Source organism: Muntiacus reevesi, chromosome 5 (genome assembly GCF_963930625.1).
Source record: "Muntiacus reevesi chromosome 5, mMunRee1.1, whole genome shotgun sequence".
NCBI classification, from domain to species: Eukaryota; Metazoa; Chordata; class Mammalia; order Artiodactyla; family Cervidae; genus Muntiacus; species Muntiacus reevesi.
This window is the reverse complement of record NC_089253.1, coordinates 68885612-68904627: the sequence shown is the minus strand read 5'-3', so window position 1 is coordinate 68904627 and position 19016 is coordinate 68885612. Positions and strand designations below refer to the sequence as shown.

The following is a 19016-nucleotide window of genomic DNA, read 5'->3' as shown; positions in this document are numbered from 1 at the left end:
CTGCTTTACACCATCGACACCCCTTCCAGCTCTGAGCTTCTACCATCTTCTCATGTTGCTGCTATAACCATCATCAGTGGAGGCGCTCCGCCACAGGTGCTGAGCATCCCTGCACGTTCTTGCTGGGTTCGGAAGAGCATAAGGCTCTTTACCAGGCCGTTTCTCAGGGCTGTGTCTGCGGTACGCAACCTTGAGAGATGAGGTAATGTCTCCCCCCAGACAAAGAGCAGGCTTGTTACCGTTCCCCATAAAAGCAACGGATCCCCAGGTACAGAGTTCCTCTCCTGTAACACAACCCACCGCATACACAGGCATGCATCGAGGGCACCTGTGCTGCCCCCGGGGATACAGGGAACCGGTGGGAATGTGAAGCTCTGGCGACAGCTTCAGCCGTGAGTAACAGTCCTTTGTCTCTGGCCTACAAGCGTCTGTCCTCTGCCAGCATCCAAGAAACCTCGTCAACCTAGCTTATTTGTTTATAAGATGGGTAAAATTCCATATGCTTCGCAGCAGGGCTGGGACCACGGTGCTGAGAGGGAGATGCCCAGGGTATAAAATGTAAGGGGCACTTACTCTCTGGCACCAATTCTTTACTCTTCTCAGCTCTGCGTGGGTATTAATTCATGTAATTCTCAGAGAAATCCTATAGCGTAGGTGTAACGTTCTCTGTTTCCCCAGATAAATAAACTGAGACAGAAGGAAATTAAGTAACTGCCCAGGGACACCCAGCTAGTCAGTCAGCGCTGGGCTCGGTTAGCAGTCCGGCTCTGCCCTCACTCCCTCAACCATCCGGCCTCAGTGGCTCACCATCCAACACCCAGATGGATTGCCATAGGCAACTAGAAGTTAAAGGGAATTTCACTGAATGTTACTGCTGTATTCTTTAAATGGTAACCCAACTGCTACCTCCTTCATGGAGCCTTCCTCAACTCCATACACAACCTCCCATCAGATGCTCCCAAAACACAGGACATAGCTTTACCCCCAAAGAGACTAGAACCCCCACAGGCAAGTGGGCAAGGACCATGCAGCAGCCACCAGATTTATCTCTGGGCACAGAGGGCATCAACTAAATGTTGTGCCAATATTAAAAAAAAAAAAATGCTAAGTGAAAGGACAGCACTAAGCTGCTTTAATGTGTAATTTGTTAGGTCATAAATACAGTGCAAAATAACAAAAACAATCACCTCGTGCCATAAACTTAGATAAGCATCCTAAGAGAAACACAGGTAGAGGTCTGATTATAATGTTCTCGTGACCATAAAACACAAGATGATCTGAAACAGGTTCATACCAAACACACACTTAGCCCATTAGACACTTGCCTCACGAGATCTCCAAAATCTGGGGCTGAACCCAGTATTAGGCAGGCAGGCTGAGATGTAAATCACTTGGCTCTGACCAGGCAGAGCTTAAGAAGCAAACCTCGTCAGAAATGGATCACTACAAAGCTTCAGTGCACTTAGTTTTTAAAGGGCAAGAGCACTGTCTTACCTCGTAGCAATTCTCTGAAGATTTCTCTCCGCTTCTTTGTCTTTGACAACATCTGGCTTTACTCTGCACATCATTTCCCATTCCCGCTTCTTATCAAGCTGTGTTATAAATAGTGTTATGTGAAAGAACATTAGGCATTTTTAAAAGTGCAGCACACTTTGATATGATACTCTGTGAAAGGACAAAGGTAATAAATCATTCGAGCTTTAGTCGTCAGTTTCAGAAGCCCACCCTTTCAGGGGTCCGGCTCCGGGAGCCTGCGGTTAGCACGCGGCGTGTCATGTGAGACGCACCCAGTGAGCGGCCGGCAGGCTCTCCGACAGCAGGGGCCTGGAGCACCGCCAGCGTGCGGAGCCAGGAGGGCCAGGCTGGGGGTGAGGGAGCCCTGTGCCCAACCTGCCATCGCCAGAAGCCTCAGAAGGCAGCATCGGCAAGGCGCCAAACCACCCTCTTCCGTAACCACGAGTTTAAACACCGCGTCTCTTTATTTTTAGAAACTGACTTCCCCAGAGGCCGGAATTATTAAAAACTTGTATCAGCTTTTAGAAGAACAGCATTGTGTCCTATTAGCACTGTAATAGATAGAACCTATTTAAACAGTGACTGTTCTTCTTTCCTCTTATGGCACATCTGACCACTGTCCTTGCCGTATATGGCTTACCAGTCACAAACTACAGCAAGCTGACTCCCTGTGATAATGCAGATTGCAGATATAGAAACAGATTAGGAAACAAGAATATCCCACAGACAACATCATCTCATTCAAAACTGTTCTCAGGGGGTTTCCTGGTCTCAGGTCCTCGATTTGATACACTTGCTTCTCCAGGTCCCCCGCTCAGGTCAACATATCACCAAACATCAAATACACTGAATATGATGAACTAATTATCAAGAAGCTGGTAATAAGCATCAAAATCAGGAAGAACCAGTGGAAAAAAGTCTCCTTTTCATCTCTTCCTTTTCTTCATTCACCTGATCTCTAACTTTGTATTAACGAAAACATCTGTTCACAGTAAAACCAAATCTTTGCTCTTGCTATACTCTGAAGTCTTTTTAAAGAAATAGGTTCTTCCCCAAATTGGATATTTTAACTATAATGAAATTCACTGTCAGATTATACCAGAAATAAAAAACCTTACTTTTAAGTTTAATACAGTCAATCCTTAATTATCTCTTGTACTCAGGGGATAACAGGCAAGCATGATCCCCAGGTATTTTTTAACTCTGAAAGGTATTTCTCTACTTATAATTAGAAATAGGTAGCCAATATTCTGGAAGCCAATAATATTTAACATTAAGAAACAAACACAATTTACACAGACTCTACCCACAAATACATACTCCAGAGCACCTGTGGCTGCTGGGTCGTGTTCCTGGTATGAACACGCGTGCTTTCATGCATTATGTGGACAGCATCAGCTCTAGCACGCAAAGCTTTGGCACAGAGCAGAGTCAGGAATTTCTTTCTGTTGGCTTTAAAATGTTGTTCTCTTACTGAAACATTGGCACTAGGGGTAATTAAGGATTCTGATATTTTTAAAGCCTCCTCTAGTTTTTGCCAGATTAAAAAGAAAAACAAAGGTTCAAATTTTAAGTTGAAAAGCTATCAGTAAGACTTAGAGACAAAGTTGATCTTAAATAAAGTACAATGAGAATATTGAATTAGTAATAGAGTACGTTCTAAGAGCAGCACTTGAAAAGTTCCATCTTTATACAGCCTCCAACAGAGAGCACGAAGTATTAGGAACAAGGAAAACATTCATCTTGAAACAAGATAAGGGGATGGTGAACTTAAAAGGAAACAAATGCCAACTGGAACTTAAGTTTTCTCTCTTTTATGGATAAAGTACCTCTTGGAAATAAGTACTTTTATATTGTCAGTATGACTATATAAAGTTATTTTTCTTTCATTAAAAAATAATACCTATTTCATTGGCAAAATAGTTTAGACGTATTATTATTCTACTGTTCACTTATTATTGTTTATCGTTGTAATATACAACAGCAAACTTAAAGTCCAACTTCTGGCCTTTCATTAGCAGACAGCACCAGTCTACCTTCTTCCATCAGTGGTTTAACAAAAGATATAATGTACTCAAGTTTATCCATCAGTAAAATAGTTCGTTTTCAGAACTGCAACCAACCCTGTCAATGACACCATCACAGATTTATATCATAAAATAGATTTTAAGCTAAAAGTAACTAATATGATTCTATTAGTTCAGAGTTAACTTTATTAATAAAGTTAACATCTGGACAGGTAAGTTGAATAAAATATTCAAACCTAGGAGTCACTGGCACACGTATAAGTACTTCACTTTTAAAAGGACACATTTCCTTGGAGTTCACATTTTTATTGTTTTGCTTAGATGAATAAAAAACGTGCTCAAGAGAATGATTCAGACTAGGTTTCTGAACACAACCTTGGTTATCCACTCACAGATACAACACAAGTTACAAACTGGAATGTTAACTGGACAAACACTGAAAGAACAATTCGGTAACAATGAGAACTAGCCTTGACACCCCAATGTACAGAACAACTGGTAGGACACACCTGTTTCCTTTTCTCTAGTCTCTCTTGTTTTAACTTCTCTTTTTCCTTTTCCAGCTCTCTGTTTCTGACCAGGATGGTGGGTTTGCTCTCAGGAATCTTCTTGTTCAGGATTCTAGCCATGGCATCTGCCCAGCCCGCGTTAGTCCCCACACTAGCCTCTGCAGCACTGTCACTGTCATCCTCGCGGGGTTCAGCTTCATCTTCGTTGTCAGCTTCTACTGCGTCATCACCAGAGGAAAAGTGATCTTTTTCCAATCCACAGCTTCCGAGAGAACCTAACAGTAGAAACAAACTGAACTTTAATACTGGAGGCAGAGTTTGGCAAGGCCACGGTGAGACCCCCAGGTGCCTTCCTAAGGCTAATGGTTCTCCATCCATCTCCATCCTTATTTCCAAGGGCCACAGCTGCAGTGACAGTGGAGAATGGCAGGACCCTCCATCCTCCTGTCACCCACCTGCAAAGACCTGGCCCGGCCATGTGGCCAGGGGAGGCCGCCACAGCATCAGCACCCAGGACCCAGGGAATGGAAGTAAATCTGACAGCCTCAGGGCGTCCCATGGTCAGCGGTGACAGAGGCTGCCCTGGGGCTGCCGCAGGGTGTGTGCAAACCCACAGCTTTTAGCTGCGCTATTGAGCTACTTGAGGACACTGACAAATATTGTTTTAAAAACAAGTTAACGACAAAAGCTTCAATCTGTCAAGAAAATGAAATAGTGCTTCCATGGCACAGAGAAGTCACAGGAAGTTCTCTGAGGGCTTTGGCCCAGATGTTTAAAATCCTGAATCCCGGTACGGAAAAATCTAAACACTTGTTTCCTTTTATAGAATCTGCCTATAACATTAATAAACTGGGTGTTGCAACATTTTTGAAAAAATAATCTAATGACGCGATACGTGCCCCAAATTTGACTGCACTGCTGGACGGCCAAATGAAAATACCAAGTTTTGAGTGAAGGACACAAATTTGTACACTGTGGAGGTGTACCATGCAGACCACCCAGAACCACCCAAAGAAGCATACACATGATTCTATGTCATCTGCAAGATTAAAACAGCTGAGATCAGAGGGGTGGCCAAAACACAATCCAGTTGGTGGCCTCGCTTGAAAACCAACTTGCTGAGGACCCCTGGGTACTTTAAGTTTTGCAGTCTGCCTCAGACTCTGAAGCTCACTGTAGTTTAATAAGAGCACAAGCGCCAGCGAAATCTGTGTGCAACTGTATCCCAGAGCCTTCTGAAGCACTTCTGCTTTGCTCTTCAAAAACCTGCGGAACTCAATTAAGAAATACTTCAAAAGCAGTTTTATAATAGCTCATGGCTACGATCAAAGAGAATGGAACTGACTGTATAGTCAGCTCTTCCACTCTGAGTGATCCTCCCTAACCTCTTGACTTGAAGTCATGAATTAAGACAGAACTGCTTTAATGACTTGACTTAGTAATCACTACACTTGCTTTTTGGTATTACATTTGACTAATATCTTTGTTTTTTTGATTGCTGAGAACTCATGAAACAAAAGGATGGAAAACTATTTAATACATTTCAAACAAAAATTTGCAGCATATTAGAAAATGGCAAATAAAAATATATAAAACAAATCAGTTTATACATATATAAAATGAGTCTCAAGCATAGGAGTAAAAATGAAGTATCTTCAAAAAGTAACAGAACAATACATAAAATTAAACACGGAGAGCAAAATAATACTTTAAAAAAGTATGATCTTACATAAAGTATGTTAATGGTATCAAAAAAATTAAAGGAAACGATAAAGAAGCAAGCTGCTACTGCTGCTGCTAAGTCGCTTCAGTCGTGTCCGACTCTGTGCGACCCCATAGACGGCAGCCCACTAGGCTCCTCTGTCCCTGGGATTCTCCAGGCAAGAACACCGGAGTGGGTTGCCATTTCCTTCTCCAAAAGAAGCAAGAATCATTAATAATTCTACTGCCCTAATGTGTTGCATATTTCTTAAAAAAGAAAAAAAAATTTTGAAAGAGAACTTAATTTGATGCATAATTTGAAGCCTCCACTGTATCCTGTATGCCTGGCAAATTTAAGAAATCTGAGAAGGGGACAAGGATGTGACATGCAGATTTAGGTGATATAAAAACGCTCCCTCTCTGCAACGTAAGAGAAAGTATACAAACTTTGCCAAACAAAAGCTGAAAGCACTACCATTCAATGAAAATCTGTGTGTCTACTATACGCCAGATTGCAAAGCCCAGACCCATCTCCTAGGGCCAGTGTTCCCTGGAAAGTACACTGAGAAACAGTCTGGGGAATGTAGTTAGGTGAAAAACATGTATGTTAATACAGAATATGTTTACTCCTCAGAGTCAGCAGCACTGGACAGGTACTAACAACAAAATAAACAATTCTTTGAAAAGTACTTCTTCTAGGCACGCATTCATCTAAATGTAAAGAGGCACAATGGTTTGTGTCAATGAAGAATCTGAGTGATCAGCAGCAGAGGATTTTACTAGTTCCTGGTAAAAAAATGTCAAAACTACAACACTGACACCTAGTGTTCTGTCCTAATGAAGTCACACACAAACTGCAGTGAATTTCACATATTCACCAACACTGTAAAGGCAGCCAAAGACTTTCTGGTTGTATAAGCCACTGCAGTTCTCCATTTCTAAACCTGGGCTATTTTTCTTTGGTTTGTTTCTTACCCAGTTTGACTACCACAACATGCATGCTACGGACACAATAAATTCATGAAGTTTTAGAACACCATTTCATACAACCTGCACTTACCCCACCAATTAAAAAAAAAAAAAAACATTCCAGAGGAATTTGCTGCAGTCATGGCTTTTTACTATATTTTTAAGACACCCTAACTCAGAAGTTTTCAGTCATGCACTCATGGCCAATGGAAATGATGGTATTTTCTAGAAATAAATTTAAATATGTCAATGTTATGTGGTCAGCTAGCATACTACAAAACAAAGTTTTCTTCTGGAATACCAAAGCAAATCACTACACAAGTCAGAAAATAGAACTGACCCTTAAAAATTTACCATGGCCAATGAAGACGAGATTTTTTTGAATTTATCACAAACTGATATTCAACAGAAGTGGATGTAACCCAGGGATCTAAAGGCTCCAGATAAGCAAAAAATTCCTTTGAAGTCCTGGGTGTTATTTTAAACATTAACTCTAAGTTTGCATTCTATTTTAAAAACCTGGAAATTAAGGAAAGGCGACAAAGAATGCTTACTGGAAGTAATAACTAACGGTTCCAACAGAACATTGTGCTTATGGAAATGTTCTCTTATCAGAGCTGCCCACCAACCACAAGAGCCTAGTGGGTCCTTCACATGTGACTAGTACAATGAAGTCACCGAATTTTTTTTTAACTTGACGAAGTTTTCATTACTTCACCGCGACTAGTGGCCACATTGGGCAGGGCAAGGTTAGACTTCTGAGGTAACCAGATAGGCAGAAGCATCTCTCCATCTCTTGCTGCACTTTCTCCAAACTTCCACTAGCCTTTCAAACTTGCCATCTGTCCGTCATCCCAGATACGGTGAGCTGCTGGCAGAAAAGTGAGTTATTTTCCTTAGCCTTTGGAACTGGGATAAAGTTTTTTAAAAAACTCACAGTCCTTCAATATTTACCAAATACTCGTGAATGAAGATGAAGGAAGGAGAAAATGAAAAATCTAGATTTTCCCCTTGAAGAAGTCAAATATTTAGCAGGATACTAATAGAAAATTTTGGTTTAAAATTTGTAAGCATTCTTCTAATAAAAAATAAAGAAGAAAAGGTTTAGGGGTATCTTTTACAAAGATGATTTCAAGTTATTTCTTAAAGGTAAAGTAAGAGCTGGAATGACAAGAGAAGGAAAAGGCCGAAGAAGTAAAATTCTACAATAAGGCCAACCAAAAGAGGCATGGGCAAGACCATTGAATCCAGAACCGAAACATTCTAGATTTGAGTCAATGTTCTGTAATAAAATTAAAATTAGTATTGTAATCATCACTACGACACTCCAGGCAGAAGAAACCAGCATGTCCAAAAAGCATGGGGATGTTGAAGAAGGTAAGATATCTATAAAATATAAAGAAGTTCATACAGGCTGAAACTGGAGATGTGGGGATTGAACAGTAAGAACTGGGTATGAAAAGCTGGTTAGTTTATATAAATAAGCCAGTCTGATTTATCATCCAAAAAAAAAAACCATACATCAAGCCCCAGGTTCTGCACTACAGTGTGTACTTCCAGCAAGCAGCCAAACTGCTAATGCTATTTTCACCTCCCACTTACTCAGATCCCTCTTTCTAAGAAAGTTTCTCTACTGGATTAAGAAGGTTGTTCTTTTAAAATACAATTATCATCTGGGAGCATTAAGGATATTGCTTAACCTTGATCTTACATTACACCTTTACAGTTTACTCTAAATCAAACAGAACTTATAAAAATTTGAGATCAGTTAGTAGTGGTTAAAAAAGAGTAAAGACACAGAACTCAGGCTGCCTGATTCAATCTTAACTCCAGACACAAACCTACGTGACTTTTCTGAAGGTTTTTACCTTCTCAATCTTAGTTTCCTCGTCTGTAAAAATGGCAGTAACACAGCACCTACTTCATGGGGTTTTATGGTAATTAACTCAGTTTCTTAAAAGAGTGCCTAGCCCACAGGGAACGTTTACATGTCAATTACACCCCTCCCCGCGCCCACCCCCATGCCCCTCAGGACATACACAATGTGGCTGCAGAGAAGACTGGCGCAAAGAACAAACAGCTCTAGTGGCTGGGATCTACAGGACACACAAGGTGCTGAGTGTAAAGCTTTACAGCACACGGGTTAAGCACTCAGAATATAAAAAGAGCAGACGTGGAGTTATGCCCCATTTCCATTACCTCCTACTAGCATAACCTTGGGCAAGTTACCTAACCCCTCTGTGTCTCAGTAAACTGGGAACAAAAACAGTACCTATCTCACTAGGTTGTTATGATGATTAAATGAGAAAAAGCAGGGAAAGCACTTAGCACAGCTCTGGCACACAGGAGGCATTAAATAGATGACAATAATCAGAAGACAGACAAGGAGACTACGAACCTGGGAGCCAGAGCAGGGAGGCATCCCAAAAGTCCTAAAAAGGATTGACAAAAGACAGGGGGAGGGGGAATAAATTTTCCTTCCACTATAATTCCACCCAGTCTTGGCTATCCTCTAACCCACATGCCAGGTGTTCATGGTGAGCAAGACACCTTTGATTCTACTTCAGAAGTGGTCTCTGTCCTACAGCTTTCCAAGCACTCTAAAACAGTGATGAATATTAACTAGCCAACAACTGCTTAGGGCTAAGTACTATTTAAAGGGCTTCTTATGCATTATTGCTTAATCTCAGAACACTCTCTGAGATGCTATTATTACTCTATTTACAAACAGAATGGTTCTGAAGCTTAGAAAAGTTTTAAAAACATCCAGAGCCACAAGGTGAACAAGGTAGGGTGACAGGGTGCTGATTTCTAAGGCAGTACATAGTTCTGATTCCAAGATTCAACTCAGACTAATGTACACTGAACTAATGCAGAGAACAGCCACAATACATTGGATTGGCCAAAAAGTTCATCTGGGTTTATCCTCCCAAAAACCTGAGCAAACTTTTTGGCCAATTCAATAGCTTAATAAAGCTTGAATTAAAAGAGGAATTTCTCTGTAAGCCACAGCTAACCAGAACAGCCAGTGCTCACATCCCATTCATTTCACCCCCAGTCATACAGAGCTCCAGGAAACCACTGCTCCCCATCCAGGTATAAAGCATCTGTTCTAGCACGCCACGTGCTCTTTCTTGCCCTTTACTACTTAATTTAGAGTACTCAAAATTGATACTTGAAAACTTTTTAAAAAAGCATTTACCTCTAAAAAAAAAAAAAAAATGAAGTTACTCAGGTTTCCATAAAAATAACCAAAAATAAAATGAAAGTTTTACCATGGGAAAAACTGTCGGATGTGATTACTATGTGCTATCTGGGCAAGCCAGATAGAGCCTGGAAGTAGTCTGTTTCCTGAGCCTGTTCTATAAATTGCTAAACCACTCAAGTAGGACTATGATATACTTCGTTTCTTAGGCATGTTCCTTTGCTATTTTAAGTAACTTAAAGGATGCAGGAGGTTATATGCTACAGTTTGATGAAAAGTTTATTTATCTGCTAGGTTATTACATCTTAAATACTGCTTTGTAGTTTATCAAAAAAGGAAGGGATTGCTCCTAGGACCTTCTAAACTGGATTGTTATCAAGTCTTGTTTTAGAAGTATATAGCCATTATTCAAATATGTGACCAGGATAACTCAGAAAAAAACGAAATTACCATTCCTCCCTACTAGTTTATAGACATATGGGCACATGCTATGCGGGAGCAGTAATCACTTGATGGCACTGGACCAAGGCTCTTTTTACATGGGATGATTTACTGACTACAGAGCTTTCTTTTTTTTTTTTAATAAATATTACAATCTTAAGCAAGTAGGCATTGCATATAAACCTCCAACAGTGCATAAATTCTGTAGATCTGAGTAATTCAGTAGCTCAGAGGTAGAGGTTATCATTTTGTTGTTTAGTCACTAAGTCACATTTTGCAAGCTCGTGAACTGTAGCCCACAAGGTCCCTATGTCCATGGGATTTCCCAGGCAAGAAAACTGGAACAGGTTGCCATGACTGCTCTTTATAATACTTGATATCATCACCACTGTTTTCATTTTTTCACCTGAATTGATCTACTGACTGGAAAGGCTGTGTTTTTTATTTAGACTACAAACATACAAGCCAAGCACACACGGTATCTAAACCACCACCATTAACTCAAAACTCTGAGTAGTTCCAGGTTAACTCATTTAGGGGTGTCATCCTCTCCTTTATAATGCTTGCCATTTATGTATTACTCGAATGCTGACTACAGCATCTTACCTTACACATATCTCTGATTTGGGATCATTCACAATTTTACTATGACCAAAGTTCAAACCCTACTGAAAAGTAAGTATTACAATCTACCAAAATTTAACAGTCTGAATCATTTTACTATCATTCAAGTTTATATCGCATATGAATTCTGCTAATCTGTAACCTCAGTGATATCTGGTACATGAGAAAAGAGTGTAAAAATCACATTAAGTTTCCAATTTCATAATAAATGGATTTCAAGTACTCCATCACATATCAGGATTCATGCCAAGTTCTGAAACACAGCTTTTACCAAGGCTTTAAGGTAACAGAACTAGGAAACTTCTGCAAAGTCTGACAAACAATATCCAAGAGTTTTACACTCATGAAATCACAATTTTCTACCTTTCTTAAACAACATGTCAAAAGAAATTAAAGTCAGAAGACAAAAAATAAAAGTGCAAACAACACATGGGCTATACTCGTGTTTTTCTAGGAAATATAAGTAGCATCTCGCTGAAGGAAGCTGCTTTCAAATGTTGATAAAAGGCGAGTCCTTATCAATTTTTATGAACCAATTAAAATTCAAATATAAGTCTCTGACTCAATTTCCTGACAAAATGAGCTGGTTGGTACACTTCAATAACAAGCCTGTAATGTGCATGCTGATTCTTCATGTGTCTGAAGTCCGCTTCAATCGCCCGCCTTTACAGTCTCTCAGAACCCAGGCTCTGTTAATTTTTGATAATATAGTTCTGCCAAGGCCACATGTACACAAATATCTGAACTAGAAAAGCTGTTTCCGGGGACTTTCCTGGTGGTCCAGTGGTTGAGAATCTGCTTTCCAATGCAGGGGACACAGGTTCAATCCCTGGCAGGGAGCTAAGATCCTGCATATTGTGGGGCAGCTGAACCTGATTGCTGCAATTAATACTCGAAGCAGCCAAATAAATAAATTTATTTTTATCCATGTCCTGGCTGTTATAAACAGTGCTGCGATGAACAGTGGGGTGCACGTGTCTCTTTCAGATCTGGATTCCTTAGTGTGTATGCCCAAAAGTGGTATTGCTGGGTCATATGGTAGTTCTATTTCCAGTTTTTTAAGAAATCTCCACACTGTTTTCCATAGTGGCTGTACTAGTTTCCATTCCCACCAACAGTGTAAGGGGGTTCCCTTTTCTCCACACCCTCTCCAGCATTTATTGCTTGTAGACTTTTGGATAGCAGCCATCCTGACTGGCGTGTAATGGTACCTCATTGTGGTTTTGATTTGCATTTCTCTGATAATGAGTGATGTTGAGCATCTTTTCATGTGTTTGTTAGCCATCTGTATGTCTTCTTTGGAGAAATGTCTGTTTAGTTCTTTGGCCCATTTTCTGATTGGGTCATTTATTTTTCTGGAATTGAGCTTCAGGAGTTGCTTGTATATTTTTGAGATTAATCCTTTGTCTGTTTCCTCATTTGCTATTATTTTCTCCCAATCTGAGGGCTGTCTTTTCACCTTACTTATAGTTTCCTTTGTTGTGCAAAAGCTTTTAATTTTCATTAGGTCCCATTTGTTTATTTTTGCTTTTATTTCCAATATTCTGGGAGGTGGGTCATAGAAGATCTTGCTGTGATTTATGTCGGAGAGTGTTTTGCCTATGTTCTCCTCTAGGAGTTTTATAGTTTCTGGTCTTACATCTAGATCTTTAATCCATTTTGAGTTTATTTTTGTGTATGGTGTTAGAAAGTGTTCTAGCTTCATTCTTTTACAAGTGGTTGACCAGTTTTCCCAGCACCACTTGTTAAAAGTCACGTGCTCGGGTCTGGTGGGCTGGGAAGACCCAGAGGAATCAGGTGGAGAGGGAGGTGGGATGGGGGACCGGGATGGGGAATACGTGTAACTCTATGGCTGATTCATATCAATGTATGACAAAAACCACTGAAAAATAAAAGAAAATAAAAAATAAAAAAATAAAATAAAATAAATAAATAAATTTTTAAAAAAACAGAAAAGCTGTTTTCATGCATCATCTTCCCAGAAATATCTGATTTTACAGGAGGAAAAAAAAAATCCATTTCTTATATTAAATAGAAAATTTTGAGTTAAAGCAAAGGAAAACATCTCCATCCAAAGGGCCTACATTACTGAATTTATTAAATAAAAGGCCTTTTATTGTCTTTATTGAAGAGACATGTCCTAAATCCTGAAAGAAAAGGCAGAGGGAGACAACTAAACAGAAAACTAGAGAAGCTGGTTAAGACAAAGTGAAGGGAAAAAAAGAGTAGCTAGTGGGCCAGCATAGGCATGGTGAGAAGGGAGGAGGACAAACATGTTCAAGAGGTGAGGAGTTCAGACACTGCGTCACCAGCAAGCTAGGCAGCAACAAGATATGTGACCGGAGGAGTAAATAGCCGTCAGGTCACATGCAGATCACCAGTGCACAGTGACATGGGCCATCCTCCTTATTCCCTGGATTCTGTTTTGAAGATGAAATCATGAACTCAACTTGGCAAATATTAAGTGCACGCTATCTACAGAACAACTAGGCAGAGACAATCCATGACTGTCAAAATCACTATCACTGAAAAATAAATAGAACCACTATTAACACCTAATTTTACCAAGAAAACATGACTGAATGGTTAATTGCGGAGTAAGAAGGGCAGAATTAAAAGATAACATCTGGCATCTATGGACTGAAAAGTGTTCCACTGAGAGGCTTTCTACTATAATGGAAAACAGTATCTCCAAGCCTCTGTCTCCTCATCTGAAAACAGAAAGGCCATCAGCTCCCTTGTAGGGTTACCTGAGGAAATTCTAACCTCTTTCTGGAGAAAGCACCAGCTTATAAACATCACTGTTATCAAAGCCTGGAAGGCTTATCGGGTGGCTGAGAGATGAGTTGCCATGTACCAACCATTAAATTAAATGCTTCACATACATAAGCCCACTGAATCTTCACAACAATCCTGAGGAGACACTATTCAGTTCAGCTCAGTTCAGTCGCTCAGTCGTGTCCGACTCTTTGCTACCCCATGAATCACAGCACGCCAGGCCTCCCTGTCCATCACCAACTCCCGGAGTTTACTCAAACTCATGCTATTACCACCTCCCTTTTATGGAAGAGGGAACTGAGGCAAGTTCCCTCATAAGGAGCCCAAAGTCCCTCTGAAAGGCAGCACAAACACAGATGCATCTTATACAACTGAGAAAAGAGTGATCATTTATTTCTGGAGATAATACATAGATTTTAGGAGAAAAGAAAGGAAAGGATGGGAGAAGAGAGGAAGGAAGGAAGACTACAGTTATAAACGGTGGAAAGAGTGCTATAAAGTCTGACCACAAAAACACCCCTTAGTGATCGAACCTTAAGAGAGTGGAACAAAAACCTGTCTCAATACCATGCTCTGCTCATATCCAATTCTTGCTTAAGATTCTATGGCCCTGCTCTTTTACTTTCCAGAAAGTTTTGTTTTGTTTGGTCATTTCTCTCCTCCTGGTTCCTCAACCGCATCAGGGAGTTAGGGGTCAGAGTAAAAACTACAGAGCAAGCTCCAATACTAGTGGCGTCCTCTATCAACTTATCAGCTTATGCACTGTGGGAGCAAGATGTAAACTCTCTACATCTCAGTTTCTTACAAGTAAAATGAGGATAATATTAACAATAACCCTGTCTTATAGGATTGTTATGAGAATTAAAGTGATACAGTACCTAAGCTATTATTATTACTACCTACTTCTGCTAACAGGAATATACCCAAAGTTTATGGTGCTACAAATTTATTTGGAAGTTGGTTGTCTAGAAAATTTAATGCTTTCCTTCTGAAAAACATTTCGGGGGGGGGGGGGTACCTCCTGTCTTCACTGTACTTTCCTAGTGCAAACCCTAACAGAGCTTTGCGACTGTGCCTAATTGCTCTGGCACTCCACGGCAGTCACCATACAGTTAGAAGTGAATTTTATAAAGAAGTGCCATTCTCTTGCTTAAAATGTCTCAAGAGCTCCATACTGCCTACGGATAGAGAATCCAATCTTCTTCATACGGCACGCAGGATCCTTTACAATCTGGCTTTAACTGTTCCCAGTCTCAATAACACCTCTGAATAGCTAGGGCCACAGCCAACAATTCATTTCAACCTAACTAGCCGTGTGTTTCAGGAGACTACATGGCACTGTGTGTGCTTTCCCTATGTCTGAGGACACTGTGCTCTCCACCCCCAGACTTAGAAAACTAAGGCCCATATCCTTGGATTATCCATTGGATATGATGAAATGATTCCATTCTCCATTGGATATGATGAAATGATTCCTTATTTATTTATTCAGCAAGAAAACGTACTTAGTACCAAAATGTGTAAGGGAGGCCCCATGAGAATAAAGATAATGAAGACATGTTCCAGCACTTGAACAACTTGTATCCATAAGGAGAGAGAAACGTTAAAAGAAAAATCATACAGTATGAGGTTTATGTATAAAACAGAAGGAAGCAATGCCTCGACTGGGTTCTACAGGATATGGATTTCTCTGTCTCCATCCTTACTGTTAACTGGACCAGGATCATGAGAACTACCTTTGTAACTATCTCTCAATATATTAAGGAGCAATCTCTGAGCAGGAGAAGGTCTGGGGTCGTCTGCGACCCCTTGTAACCTGAGAAGCCAGTGCCAAGAACGATGGTAAAGAGGAGCAGCATGGACACACCATGGTTGAAAGCCTCAAAATACATTTCCTTCCTTTCAGTATAAACGTCTCTGAAAGACATCTTTATCAACCGCTTTTATTTATTCTACTTTAACCACCTACGCTTCCTTCCACTAGTATCGCATCCCTAATTCCCCAACACGCACGCACCTACTGCACAAGAAAATTCAAGTATACCAGACGTCTTCCTCTTTCTGCCTTTCCCTCCTTGCTCCCTACGAGCCTCTCTCGGACTTTCCCTCCTTGCTCCCTAGGAGACCCAACTCATTCTTGTAATTTTAGATATCGCCCTTCCTTTCGCCCCTTGCTACGATAAGCTTTTTTTTTTTTTTTTTTTTTTTTTTTGCTGCTATTAAAAAAGCAACAGATTCATCTTAGTTAATTACAGTGACAATGAAAATATCTAATAAAAGAACTTGGAAGCTTTAACACGCGACAGCGACCTTCCCCTGAACACCACTTTCTCAAACCTTCTCACAAGGAGCCAAATTCGCTCCTTCGCCGTTCTGGGGACATGAAATTCGGGCTGCCAGCGGGAAATTCACTCGTACCCCCTGCTACCCGCAAACTCAGCCCGGCCTTTTCTCTGAGTAGCCAAAGCTCAGCCCAAGTACGTTACCTTCATTATCGGAAGTGTCTTTGTCCTTATCTCCCAGATCCGATGCTACTACCATTTTCATCCTCTTCTTCTTCCTTAGTGAATTTTTCAGCTTTTTCCCCGCACTCACACGTGAGTTGCCAACGGCCGCGGCCATGATTCCTAACCGGAAGCGTCACGTTACATTTGCGTCCGGCAGTAACGGGAACTTCGGCATCTAGTTCGGCTGATCAAGGTTCCAGTAAAACAAAGTTCCGGTGTAACAAGGTTCCAGGGCGGGGCCATCTAGCCGGAGTTCGATGGCTGGAGCTTCAGAATGCGGGGAAAGAGGACTTGTTGGTTGTCTTCCCGAGCTACCGGCTCCAATAAAAAAAAATAATAATAATAATAATAAATCAGTGAGTGTAAGTTCTCCGCTGAGTCTGCCAGCTCGCCCTGGTCCTGGCCCGCCGCCCCACTCTGCCCCCAACCCGACCCAGTCCACTTTCATTTCCTCCCGGTGGCCGCTTTTGTATCTGCCGCCTTGTTTCTTGTTTGTTTATGGGGTTCGACGAATGTCCCGAACGTGCCCACTAAATGCGTTAGAAGATAGGAAGCGAGAAAATTCGCACGGTGGGATGATAATTAAGAGTATGAGAATGTCCTCCCTTCTGCCCGGATCACCACCAGCAAAGATGCATAACACGCCAGATCTTACTTAAAACGGATCAGATAAATTTCGCTGTGATTAACCCCTGAGTGGCTTCCAATTGCACACCGACAAGAATCTGGATTTCTTCCCCGGGGTCCTGGGTGTGAAGGACTCCAGCCCCATCCTCCTGCCTCGGACCTAGCTCCGCCCGCGCGATGTAGACCGAGGCTGCAACAGCTCTGCCCTTGGCGAGGTGCCCCTGCCTCCCTCCCGGGGCCAGCTTCTCCCCGAGGTCGGCCTTTGTCGCCTGCTTTCCCAAGTGCCCCTCTTTCCCCAAAGCTGCTACCACAATCCGCCGCTACTTCTTTTCCCTGACTTGTCGGCTCCTCGTCAGTAAGGACCATAGTTCATTCACCATCCTACCCCCAAGGCCAGCAACGGGGCCTGGCCCAAGGTAGGAACTCGGACATACATTTTTAGAAGCGATAAGTGAATGAATGACAAATAACATTCACAAAGTTAATGAGTCGAAGGGATAATGTAGCATATTCTTACATCGTGTTCCATAGGCCGGACATAGTCTAAGGGCTTTCTGAAAGCTTAGCATTTTATCGGAAGAGCGTTTCTTGGGGAGGGATCACACTTTTTCTTTGGGTGCTGTATCTCTCTGCTTCTTTTAACTGCTATTATTATATTCTTTAGAGTTCTCTTCACTTATTAGCCCAGTGCCTTATTATTCCGATCCTCTGTGGAATTCACAGGCTCTTCCCAACCCAGGGACTGAACCCAGGTCTCCTGCATTGCAGGCAGATTCTTTACTGTCTGAGCCACAGAGCTCAAACTTACATTAAAATTTGTAATCAGTTTCCTAAGTGGTATCCATCTCCTGATTGCCTTGACTGATACAAAGTTAGAATGGATGTTGTGATAGAAATATTATCAGTTCCCAACTACTGTCCCTGCCAGCCTACAGCCCTGTTAAAAGTTCCACTAAAGGTTATTCATTTTTTTAAAGAGTGGGAGGTATTAAGGGGGCTTCCCAGGTGGCAGTTATAAAGAATCTGCCTGCCAATGCAGGAGATGGAAGAGACTCCAGTTGGATCCTTGGGTCAGGAAGATTACCTGGAGTAGGAAATGGGAACCCACTCCAGTATTCTTGCCTGGGAAATCCCAGAAACAGAGGATCCTGGTGGGGATACAGTCCCTGGGGCTGCAAAAGAGTCCTCCCACAGGACTGACTAACACTTTCACTTTCACACCATGTTCATGGATCAGAAGATGCAACATTATTATCACTTCTTCCCAAAGTGGTCAATGCATTCATTGAAATTTCAATCAAAATTCCAACAGACTTTTTGTGGAAATTGACAAGCTGATTATAAAATCCTTATGAAAATTCAAAAAACCTAGGACAACAAAATAAATGACAAAGAAGAACAAAGTTGAAGAGTTAGCACTGTGTAATTTCAAAGCATTATAAACCTACAGCTACCAATACAGTGTAGTGTTACCATCAAGGAGACAAACAGATCAACAGAACAAAATAGAAAGTCAGAAAATAAATACATACACACACGTATATGGAAAATTGATTTTTGGCAAAAGTGCAAAGTCACATTAACAGAAAAAGGACAGTGTTTCCAACCAGTGTTGTTGGAACAATTGGATGTCCAGGTGCAAAAAGGTGTACTTCAATTCATACCTTGCACAACACATAAGAATTTATTCAAAAGTGAGTAGGCCTAAACATACAACTATAAATTTTGAATAAGAAACCATAGGAGAAAGTCATTGTGCCCCTGAGTTAGGCAAAATTTTCTATAAGAAATCATAGGAGAAAACCGTTGTGTCCTTGAGTTAGGCAAAGTCTTTGGTACAGCACAAAAACATGATCCACAGAGAACAAATTGAAAAATTAGACCTTATCAAAGTTAAAAACCTGCTCTTTGAAAGACACTAGAGAAGGAAAAGAAAAGTCACATGAAAAGAAAGTAGGAGTAGCTATATTAATTTCACACCAGCACAATTCAAAGCAAGAAAAGTTATCAAGGATAAAGAAGGGCATTATATAATCACAAAAAGATAATTCTCTAAGAAGACATAACAACTGTTAACGTGTATTTACCTAACACCAACTGTCAAACTATGTGA

General features: G+C 41.0%; 1 protein-coding gene across 1 annotated transcript in view; it reads right to left on the bottom strand.

Moving 5' to 3' along the window:
* The window catches only part of RRP15 (ribosomal RNA processing 15 homolog), a 58273-nt gene extending 41852 nt beyond the window's left edge, over window positions 1-16421 (bottom strand). The window contains exons 1-3 of the mRNA XM_065938342.1: window positions 16256-16421; window positions 4052-4326; window positions 1495-1592 (exon numbers count right to left, since the gene is read on the bottom strand). Of these exons, the coding sequence (XP_065794414.1) occupies window positions 1495-1592; window positions 4052-4326; window positions 16256-16391 (509 nt within the window). The 5' untranslated portion in view covers window positions 16392-16421. The remainder of the gene's footprint in view (window positions 1-1494; window positions 1593-4051; window positions 4327-16255) is intronic.
* Between the last annotated feature and the right edge of the window lie 2595 nt (window positions 16422-19016).